A 12,059-nucleotide genomic window follows, 5' to 3' on the forward strand; every position below is an offset into this window, starting at 1 on the left:
TATATTGTTTAATATTTAAAATATATATATTAACATATTGCATTATCTAAAATGTAACCAACTATAGTAATAGTAATCAAGCATATTTATTTCGAGCGTCAGTGTGCCCGGTGGACACATGTTGTACATGAGGGAAGATCAATTAGTCTGGTCTCATTTAGCCAAGGGGAGATTCTGCATTATAAGGTCAAACTCACACATATCATGAGACCAGAAGAGAAAACGGTTAAGAAGATCTCAATGATTTTAGTTATAACAGTAATACAAGTATTGTGTTAGAGATAAAAAAAAAAACTGCTAACTGTGCCAAACTCTGACTATGTGTGTAGTAAACGTACTGTACATACATTTTAATTAAAATAGTGACAGATACAAAGCAGATCATTCAAAATACAACAGCATTGTTAAAACACCAATATCAGAGAGATTTACAGGGAAATTTTTGTCCGGATGAATAAATTTTATTCATTCTGTGATGTTTTCCACAACTGTGGGAACTTTGTTGCATAATGGACACGGACTAGATAGTTTTACACACATGAAGAACTGAGGACAACCACAGAATTGACAACTTGCACAGTTTTTATTCATAATCAGGATGGATGGTTCATTCCAATGTGCCGAAACAGTCCTTCATGACTTCTATGAGCAGATACTAGATCACTAATGTTTGACACTATCATTTAATTTTGCATGTTTAAGACTTTTTAAACACATAAACACACCTGCTCCACCCACATGAGACACATAACACACAAACACATCACTTGATATGGTAACACATCACAAAGTACACACTCCTCAACAAGTTCTGAGCTTAAAACATCCTTACTGATACACAGACATGACATCAAACAATATATTACTGATATAAATTCATAGATTATTCGGCAACTTAAAATAGGTTCAATAAGTGCAAAGAAAAAGATGTAATACTTAATACCACATAAAATAGTGCTGATTATGCCATCATACATATAATTCAAGCAAAAACTATTAAATGATTAACAAAATAAACACTGAATCTCTACTACTTTACATTGCAATACGTTTCATGTTCATTGGTCCTTAAATATATGGACGGAATGATATGGTGCTGAAATTCATGAATGAAATGAACAAAGAAATAAAGATTGTCATCATTTACAGCATCACCCTTATATTGTTCCAAACCAGCTTGACTTTCCTTCTTACACGGAGCACAGAAAGAAACGGACAGGAAAGCTGTCAGGCTCTATAAAGCAAGTCGTTTGTGTCTTCAAAAGCAAGTGTGGTGCGAGAAACAGAAAGTCCCGTTGCAGAACTCAAATCTCAAGCGCATATTCAAATTAGCTGCATCCGGTTTAAAATCATGAATATGCAAATGTGCAAATGAGATCCGAGATCCACAGCGTCTGTTCACAGTATTGCTCCAGAAGGCATTAAAAATTGTATTTATTGTCTCATTATATAAATTTAATACTGCTTTTTTTGTCCTTTTATGAATTTGATCAGATTCACTCCCATGCAACGGGGGAAAGTAAGTGATACAGGTTTAGAAGGACATGAGGACAATGAGTAAATGATGACAGAAGTAATTAATTTCTGGTTTAAACGAACATTGGAATGCCATTTAAGCACGCTGAATGCCCAGAAGTAATTCTGTATTGACTAAAGATACATGAAGAGCTCATGTTTTACGATCTTCTTGTGCCGAGAATATTGCCAATTGGCACTCAAATGTATGGAAGAGCAAAAGGGATGTGGGACGGATAAACTTTGATCACTCTCTCAAAATAATATATATATATATATATATATATATATAAACCTTCATTATATAATGAGAAAACAATGATATATTGGTGCGTTTCACACCAGAAAATACAGCAACAAATATCATACATTCGCACAAAAATTAATTGCGATTAATCGCATCCAAAATAAAAGTCTGTGTTTACATAATATATATGTGTGTGCTGTATATAATTATTTTGTATATATAAATACCTATGCATGCATGTATATATTTAAGAATTATTTGCGCTTAAATTCTATATATATATATATATATATATATAAATACATAATCTATATTATATAAATATAAATATTTTAGATATGAATAACACATTTTCTTAAATATATACATGCATGTGTGTGTATTTCTATATAGAAAATAATTATATACAGCACACACAAATATATTATGTAAACACAGACTTTTATTTTGGATGCGATTAATCGCAATTAATTTTTGCACAGCCCTAATTCACACCCAAGACTTCTCCAGTGTTCTGGTCCTCATTTCTCGTAGATATCGATCATTACAAACTGCATAAAATGCAAAATGCAGCATTGATGAAAATGGTACTACACTAAACGTAATCTAGATCAACACAGATCTTCTGCTGATATGATTTAACCATTTGTTTTGCATTGATAACATTCACACAGTAAGCATTAGATCTCGACTGGAGCTCAGGGCGGATCTTTTAGTGCACTAGAGGATCACAACACAAAGGGTCGGCCACCGTCAGACGTGGAGAGCCGCTCTTATGATGCCATGGCGTCTCTGAAGCCCCACACCTCCAGCAGGGCGATCTGGAAGCTCTCGGCACACAGCGGCGGGTTGTCAAAGGTCAGGCAGCGCTCGGTCCGGCCGTGGTTCAGCTCGGAGTCGATGTACAGAGCGTTACCGTCACCTCCTCCTGCACAAACGACAAAATGCGTCCAATTATAGAGAATCCAGTATTCAAGATTGGCTATCTTCCTTTCTATGCTATACCACTCAAATGATACTGGATTAGAGCCGGACCGATATAATCGGCCGATATTAGGCATTTTCCAAACTATCGGTATCGGCAGTTATAATGGCCGATAAATGAATATTTCAAAAATAAAAATAAAACGGACGAAACACGCTTGAACCATGTCATGAGTGTTGGAGTTGTGTAGTTTGTCCACCAGAGTGCACTCTACACCGTCCCTGTTGGCAACACTCGTTGAGTTGGTCACGATACATACATTGCTTGAATAACAATTAAAAGAACATCCCCATCAGTTCTCTCAACTCAAATAACCATGACAAAATTTGTGATTATCATGTCCAGTTTCAAATAAATAAATAAAATATCGGCTAATATATCGGAATATCGGATTTTAAAACCCAAAAATATTTGTATCGGTATCGGCCTTCAAAATACTTTATCAGTCAGCTCTATACTGGATTCAAGAGAAACTAGGACTGGGAAATAAATGTCCTTTCATACATTCATTTTGTTTTTGCTCTGAAATGGTTTCAAAAATCGGAGGAAGCATCATTTTTACATTCAGATTCACAAGTACAATCAAAATTTTTCAAAAGTAAAACATTTAAATGTAAAAGTTAAAATTGTATTTATCCATCTATCTGTCTGTCTATCTATACTGAAACAAATTTGGTGTAGAAACAATTTTCTCTCAGATATTGCTAGTAAATTTCACAAAAATAGTAACCCACTGAATTTAATGTGATATTTTGAAATATAAAACCTGCAATAGTATTTTCTTGTAAAACATACTCTAATCATCTTTGTTTTATCTGCAACTATATATATATTATACATTGTATTTATTTTACACTAGCTAAACACTATTTATATAAAAAAATATATTACCTAATATAAATTACCTCTTAACATTGAAATAGTCATTGAGTCCTTGACAAGATTTGAATCTGTTCAGAATCGATAACTTTTGCTAGTGATGTTTAAATCAGAAATGATGTTAAATTATACATCATGTCATAAAAGACATATAAATTAAATATATGATATCTCCATCTTAACACTCTCCTATGAAAAGCTACTGACACTTCAGGTTTACTATGGATAAAAGCATCTGCCAAATGAATACATGACAAATTTAAATGTTTAGAAAAATTAATAAGGCACATAAAATGGTCGATGTAATTTAGAATGTTGGTTAATTTTGTATCATTCAAATTAAGTCTTTCATACATCAGTATTGAAGGTGAATATTCACTATCTGTGCAAGAATATTAGTGTAAGAGAAAAATAATAATAACACAAATCTGCTGAGTGAGAAATGAGTCTCTAACTGACCGATGATGATGGAGTCGACGTTTCCTGCCATGAACATGGAGGTGTTCCTCGAGTTGAGGTTGAAATGTCGAGCGGACAGGAACGGGGAGAGCTGGGACGGGTCTGTGGCTGGTTTCTCTAGAGATACCGGTCCACCGTTGTCTTCGCCAGCGGGCTGATCATCGCCTGCGGGCTGGGCTGCGCTCGCCAGCTCTGGGTGTTTGATGATGACCCACTCATAACGCTCCATCTCGGGCTTCATCTGAAACAACACATATACACACACATATTTATGTCACGTGACTACTGAAAACACACCACAGCAATGAGTAGACCGTGCCAGTCAGTACTTTTGTGGTCAGGAGGTGAAATCTGAATACATACTGGGGTGTTACATTGAGGTTTAAGGTCTGGGCTTCTACAAACTGCCAACCTTCACCCTTATATATATATATAAATATATAAGAACACAGCAATTTACCATTTTACTACCTTTCAGGGTTTCAAAGATATCAATAATGTCTCAACTTGATAAGATTTGATCTGAAATCTTTTTTTATTTCTTACTCTTTTGATATTTTTATTTGTTTAAAAATAAGTATTTTATTTATATGTACATTTAATTTTTAATCACTTTTACTGTGTATGGTCACATTTTAATTGAAAGGACTTTAAATTTATATAAATAATCTTGCCTTTCCTTCCAAGATCATCTGATCCACAATAAATGTATAGCCCTATAATTTGACTATATTGTAACTATGATTCATTTATGTCCTTTTTGTTCCTACAATGACGAAACCTCTGAGACAAAGTTCATATTTAATAGAGTCATAACCAACAACTCCATTAAATTACCAAAGAGCTATAAAACATTCCCCTGAGAGTGTAACAGGATGCAACGATGATGGATGAAAGGAACTTGATACATAAATGCACTGCACTCTAGTCTAATACTTAAGAAAACAGCGCCACCTAGTGAAATATAAACAATAATTTCTAGATATACAGTAACAGCCAATTCCTTTATATATATATATATATATATATATATATATATGAAGAGTTCAGATGCAAAATCCTCTAAATGCCATTTGAAATTTTCTTCTTTAATGATAATTTTTGTCAAACTTGTATATTTAAGTTCAGTAATTTCACTTAAATAACAATTAATAGGTAATTATAATTGAAATTTAAGTGAAATCACTTAAACATAAACTTAAAAATCAACTTAAACATACAAGCTTGGTAAAAATGATCATTCTAGAAGAAAATTTCAAATGGCATTTAGAGGCTTTTGCATTTGAACTCTTCATATATATATATTTGATATTATTATTTACTCATAATCAAATTAATTTGAATGTTTAAATATGTGCATAAACGAATGAGTGCCACAATGTGACATACTGTGAAGACGAAACACTCTCCAGTGCCAAAGAAGCTGAGCTTGTTCCCGCCTCTCTTCCGCTCCTCCCAATCAGTGGACAGGAAGGCCCCGCACACCTGAAATACGATTGGATGAGAGGCATGTCAATCACAGACTAGCAGCTTCTCATCCTGAACAACCTCCCTGCGTCCTAGTTCGCTTACTATCAATCCTACATACTATACAAGAATAACCACAGACCTTCACTCAAAAAACTAAAACCACCATTGTAAATGAACATGGCCTGAACGGCTCTATTACAGCTGACGTAATTCAGGGTTTCTTGTTACAAATGGATGAAACAAAAATCTAAATTAAAATTTTCACTTTAAAGGCACATAATTTAAGATATAACATATATTACCTTCAGAGAAAATAAAGCATAAATCAACTGAATTTGTGCTAAATTAATAAACAAAATGCCAGAATAAAGAGAAAGAGACAGTTGTGGTACCTCTCCATCTGTAGTTCTGATGAGCATCAGTGTCGGCTCGTATCCCTCACAATGTGAATAAAACCTGAATAAAACATCAGAGAATATTTCAAAAACTTTCAAAAGGTCATTCAGCTCTTAAACTGTTTACCGGAGTAATAACTATTATTACTCATGATGACTTCTTCTTGAGCCTAAAGAACATCTCTCTTTAAATTTGGCATGAAATGAAAGCTGCGATAGTCTTTTCTTCTCTACTGTGACGAGTGAGACAAGTCTGGAATCAGAAAAACTGTAAGGCGGGGCTTGACTTTGCTCATGAGGAATTGATTGAATCGTTGTGACTGATCTCATGTGACTGACAGATTTGTGCCTTTCTTGCTAATAAACCTCATCAGAGAAGAGAAGAGATGTTGCTGCAAGAGGGGATCATTTGTAATGAAAGATTATGAGGCACGTGAAACAAATGTGGATTTATAATAAATACCGCAATTTTCCAGAATTGTCCATTTTGATTTAAAGTAAGGCCACTTGCTTTGATATTTTGTTATCTAATGAAATTAGATATGCATTTTTAGGGGAATACTCTACCGTTTTTCATATTAAACGATGTTATTCCCTTAACTAAGACGAGTCTCAGTGCATGCCGTGTTTGATCGCTTCTCTGCTTGGATCCTATTGAATGAACTGGGCTAAGCTAAGTGCTATCAAAGTGTCTCGAGCACCAGAGCGATTCAGACGAGAGAGGTAAGTATCAACTTGTCTTAGTTAAGGGAATAACATAGTTTAATATGAAAAACGGTGGAGTATCCCTTTAAGTGTGACTTGAGTGTCCGAGTGCACTTGTACCGGTTCAGGCTGCAGCCGTGCGTGGACGTGGTGAAGAGAAGCTGCGGCTGACACAAAGCGAAGCGCTCCGGGATCCACGACCAGACATCTCGGATATCTTTAGCGCCGATGATCTCGGAGCTGAAATTATCAGCGTTCACGGCTAAATGGACATTTTGTCTAGAGAGAGATAAATAGAGAAAATTCAAATTTGTTTTTTTTTTAATCCATTTTTCACTCTGCATCAGTAAACAAACAAAATAATAACAAATAGAAATGTGTGAGGAGGAGGAGGATGATGATGAGAGATGAAGATACCCACCTTCTGGTAGAACTAAAGGACAGCACAGAGATTGTGGAGAGCAGGAGAAACGAAAAAAAAAAAATAATGAAATAATGTGAGAAAATAAAATAAAATTAGGAAAAATAGAAAAAAAAAAATCAAACGTAATCTGAGGAAAGATGCCAAACAAAAAAGATGAACAGACACAGTTTTAAATAACTCAAAAACGTTGACAATAAGTTGATTTTCTCATTATATTTAATCTAGAATCTATTCACAATTTTTATTTATTTTTTGAAATCATTCTAATATGCTGAGTTGCTGCACAAGAAACATTTCTGATTATTATCAATGTTGAACAAAGTTGTGCTGTTTAAAATATTTATTAATATTAAATATATTCCATAAATATATTTATGGAAACTGTGATACATTTTTTTTGAACCAAACGGTTCAAGGTCCAAAAGACAAAGGCCTTTAAACGATTCCAGACAATTAATAAGGGTCTTATCAAGCGAAACGATCGCTCATTTAATAAATAAATAACAACGTTTAAGTTTTATGAGCTCAAATGGTCGCCTTGCTCTGTTCTGCGATGCGTTCGAGCTCGTTTATCAAAATGAACGAATCTTTTTTCATGTCATTTGGTTCATTCAACAAACGAAATGAACGAGTTGACTCAGGAAAAGATTTGTTCATTTTGATGAACGAGTTCGAACAGGAGCATTTGAGCTCATAAAACTTAAACTTTATTTATTAATTAAATGAGCGATCGTTTCGCTTGATAAGACTCTTATTCATCGTCTGGAATCGTTTAAAGCCCTTTGAACAGTTTGCAGTTTGCACTGAAACTCTCATTTGGACCTTCAACCGTTTGGGACCCATTGAAGTCCATTATATGGAGAAAAATCCTGAAATGTTTTCATCAAAAACCTTAATTTCTTTTCGACTGAAGAAAGAAAGACGTGGACATCTTGGATGACATGGGGGTGAGTAAATTATCAGCAAACGTTTTTTTAAAGTGAACTACTCCTTTAAATCCTGTATGTGAGAATAGCTAGGAGGAGTCTGAATAATTTGTTGGTTTGACTGTCGATTTTTGCTGTGAATATCGATGATAAATCATCATGTCTACCTTTTCTGTTTGACCGTGATGCCTTTCTGCTGGAGTGATTTCTCATTGGCCAGCTGAAGCAGCGTGATCTCTTTACGGCTGAACAGGCGGATGGAGAAAGCCTTTTCCAGCAGCTTATCCGGCGTCAGGCTTTTCCCGATGTTCTGCACGAAGGTCTGAATATCACTCCTGACCGCCGCCGACTCCTTCTTGGTCAAGGCCGAGCCGGAAGCCACACACTGCTTGCGATAAAACTTCAATATCGCCAGTGCGACGCGGTAAAGAACCTTGTAGCCCTCCACCAAGAACACGTCCATCACGCGCGCAGCGAAGCTGAAGGGAAGGTCGCCCAGAACCCACCGCTGCCAATCAGAGTACACCTCCAGCACGTCTGTCGCAGTGGCGACCATCAGCTTATGCGCAGCAGGGCAGTACTTATGCACGAGGTCACCGAAGGTCATGCAGGCCGATTGATACGCGAGGAATGTCTGATCTAACAAACGCCGCCCGGGTTCGTTGCAAGCTAACATGCGGCTGACGCTCTCGAAGCATTGAGCTTCATCCGCGCTCCAGTGCAGCAACAGCGCCGTCACCGCCGGCAAACACGGGCAGTACGATATATCCGGGAACTGCCCTGCCACGCAGGAGATCACAGCATGCGCCGATCCCGCGGATTCGGCCTTCAGACAGTACCGCGGCACTGCCATCCCGTCCACGAACTCCGGCAACGGGTACGCGGATGGGTTGCGCTTGCTGTTGGAGTTCCCCATGATGTCCCGGTAGACCTCGGCATCCGGGGTGACGGTGCGGCACGGGAGGGCTTTGAGCAGGTGCTGGTAAACGGCTGAGCGCTGGCTGTGGTTTTTGCCCCACTGGCCCGAGCGCGCGTGCTGTTTTAACTCCTTTATGTCTTTGTATTCGGTCTTACCGGGAGCCGCGTCGCGAGACACGTTGTCCATCTGAGACCAGTCCACGAACACACCACAATCCACAGCCATGACCTCTGACCTCACACGTCAACCGCCACAGAGAAAGAGAGAAAGACAGGAGAGAAACTAGCTGGCCATGTTGCTTTAGCTGTTGAAAGAGGAAATATTGTCATTATCTCCTTCATTAATGACAAAGAATTAACATAACAGTAATTAAAGGAGTAGTTGAACTTTAAAAGTAACTTTTGCTGCTAATTTACTCACCCCCATGTCATCCAAGATGTCCACGTCTTTCTTTCTTCAGTCGAAAAGAAATGAAGGTTTTTGATGAAAACATTCCAGGATTTTTCTCCATTTAATGGACTTCAATGGGGTCCAAACGGTTCAAGGTCCAAATGAGAGTTTCAATGCAGCTTCAAAGGGCTTTAAACGACACCAGACGATGAATAAGGGTCTTATCAAGCGAAACGATCATTTAAAAAATAAGTAACAAAGTTTAAGTTTTATAAGCTCAAATGCTCGCCTTGCTCTGGTCGTGACTCTCCTGTTCGAACTCGTTCATCAAAATGAACAAATCTTTTTTCGATTCATGACTCCAAGGGTCCTAGATAAGACCCTTATTCATTGTCTGGTGTCGTTTAAAGCCCTTTGAAGCTGCAATGAAACTCTCATTTGGACCTTGAACCGTTTGGACCCCATTGAAGTCCATTATATGGAGAAAATCATCAAAAACCTTAATTTCTTTTCGACTGAAAAAAGAAAGACATGGACATCTTGGATGACATGGGGGCGAGTAAATTATCAGCAAAAGTTTTTTTGAAAAGTGAACTACTCCTTTAAGGGTGCCCAAAATGGTGATAATAAAATCAAATAATGCATTAAACTTAAAGAAATGCGTCCGTTAAATGCATTAAATGGAAGTGCTAAAGAGTCTGCCAAATTCATAAATGTGAAATGTAAAAAAATAATAGCAAATATGAAACTGTTTTCAAAATTGATAATATAATAAATAACAAAACAAATCATATGGAAATGATTTCTGAAGGATCACTGAAGACTGGAGTAATAATATAATATTACAATAGAAAATAGTTATTTTTATTTGTAATAACATTTCATACATATTCACAATATTATTTGATCAAATAAGAGACTTTTTTCAAAATCCTTAAAAATGTGTACTGACCCCAATCTATTAAATGGTGGTAGCGTAAAGTTGAAATGTATTTGTGTTTTTTTTAATGCCCCTGGGATATAAAAGTAATCCCCTAAAAATCACATCCATTGACTTTCAAGCCTCCCACGAGTCTGTCTGAGTATTTGTGCCTTTCTGACTCAGTTAATTGGAATTTCCCAATTACTTCCCTCGCTCTGTTTTCTCCTTCCCTCTCTATTTCATGGGATTTGTAAGCGTGTGCAGACACTAAACTCTTGTACTTTAGAGTTGCTGAGAGCTCACAGAACGTCAACAACATGAAACTATCAGATTCAAAGCAAGAATACTCTAGTATAATAGCATCAGTGCTCCAAGGGTCAGGGGTCAAGTGGCTATACAGTAATCCATTTACACCAGGACAGTTGGACCTGCTGCTGTACTATCTTACAGTGTCAGAATCACATAACCTACCTATTATAATAGCATATTATACCATCAGTTTTATGGAAATGACATGATTTCACAGTAAAACACTGACTTTAGACAAACATTTTTCTATAGTAATCCATAAAAAGTATATCTACTCTTATCATGGTAGTTTTTGGTCACACTATCCAACCTTATCTCAGCGAAACCATGTAAATAACACTGTACATGAACACGGAAATCAATCAGTAAGTATCAGTCGTAACAATTAAACTTACTTTATCTTATTAAAATAATAAATTGAGTAAAATAAATAAAAATTGATTTAATAATTAACCAAATAAACAAAACCTGTGAATAAAAATATACAAACAAATAAATTAAATGGATAAAAAAATAATCTAACAGTAGGTAGAAAAAAATGCAATGATGGAATGTAACATACACTATATATTTTAGAAACTATATTTTATACACATTTATGCCAGTTACATTTTCACAGTATTATTTCGGTCTTTATACGTGAAAATGTACATTTTAGTGGCCACACATATATTTGGGTGGTTGTGGAATCTAAAAGATTGAAACCCCCTGTATTAACTGTACAACACTTAATTGTAGGCATTGTAAAATCATAATAAATAAAAATCTATTTATTTAAACAATGTAGGAAGCTTCCAGAAACATTCTGTCAAAACGTAATAGTTTTACTGTATTAAATACCTATAGTGAAATATAGTAGTATGATGACGCTGCACGTCAGCAGCCAATCAGCGAGCGAGAGAAACGCCTCACACGCGCGCGCCGTCAAGCCCACCTGGCACGCGCTTTGCTGCTCTTCTAATGCTTCTAATGTTCACAAACAAACACTGCCTATATTTCACGTCAACTTTCAGTGACAGACATAAACAGTTTGACACGCACAGCCTCGTTCAAATCTGCCTGATGTATACTTGACTGACAGGTGACGTTATAGATACTCACACACTAGTAGTATCCAAACACATTCAGCAGACTGACAACTCTATGGCGTAATCGTTTTTCTTAAACATGTCTTTAACACATGAAGATGTGCAAATGAAACGGCGACGCTTCAGATTAAGCTAATGTGAATAACGTTAGCTCGTGCAGCTAATGTGCAGGCAGTTTAAACTGAACTACACGCCGAAGCCATTTAAAAAGTCTGTACTGCAGCACTTCAGGTACATGGATCGCAAATAGATGAGTGGAATTAAGAAAATGTCAAAACTGGAATAATAATTTGAATGAAACGTCTTACCTGATTTGCTTTCGACTGTCTGTCAGGCAGCGGGCATATTTGTGATTGTGTGCGCATGCGCAGTGAGTACTGCCGTCACAGTGCACGCTGGGTGAAGAAGAGACTTTTACAGAGATAT

At 36.5% G+C, this 12,059-nt stretch overlaps 1 protein-coding gene across 1 annotated transcript; it reads right to left on the reverse strand.

Annotated features, from left to right (window-relative positions):
* Nucleotides 1-564: 564 nt before the first annotated feature.
* Nucleotides 565-12,046, reverse strand: tbc1d24 (TBC1 domain family, member 24). Its single transcript, XM_039685191.2, has 7 exons — nt 11,942-12,046; nt 8,173-9,228; nt 6,776-6,934; nt 5,948-6,011; nt 5,475-5,570; nt 4,086-4,326; nt 565-2,690 (listed from the first exon to the last, which is right to left on the reverse strand). Exons 2-7 carry the CDS (start codon nt 9,147-9,149, stop codon nt 2,536-2,538), a joined length of 1,692 nt encoding a protein of 563 aa, XP_039541125.2. The 5' UTR covers nt 9,150-9,228; nt 11,942-12,046; the 3' UTR covers nt 565-2,535.
* Between the last annotated feature and the right edge of the window lie 13 nt (nt 12,047-12,059).

The sequence above is a fragment of the Pimephales promelas genome, chromosome 22 (genome assembly GCF_988280905.1).
Source record: "Pimephales promelas chromosome 22, fPimPro1.hap1.1, whole genome shotgun sequence".
Lineage (NCBI taxonomy): Eukaryota > Metazoa > Chordata > Actinopteri > Cypriniformes > Leuciscidae > Pimephales > Pimephales promelas.

Coding starts and splice junctions, on each gene's coding strand:
- tbc1d24 (XM_039685191.2), bottom strand. CDS start 9,149: ATGGCTGTGGATTGTGGTGTGTTCGTGGACTGGTCTCAGATGGACAAC. Junction 6,935..8,172: donor ATCACGGTCAAACAGAAAAG/GTAGACATGATG, acceptor ATCTCTCTCTAG/ACAAAATGTCCATTTAGCCG. Junction 4,327..5,474: donor GAGAGTGTTTCGTCTTCACA/GTATGTCACATT, acceptor GTGTTGTTTCAG/ATGAAGCCCGAGATGGAGCG.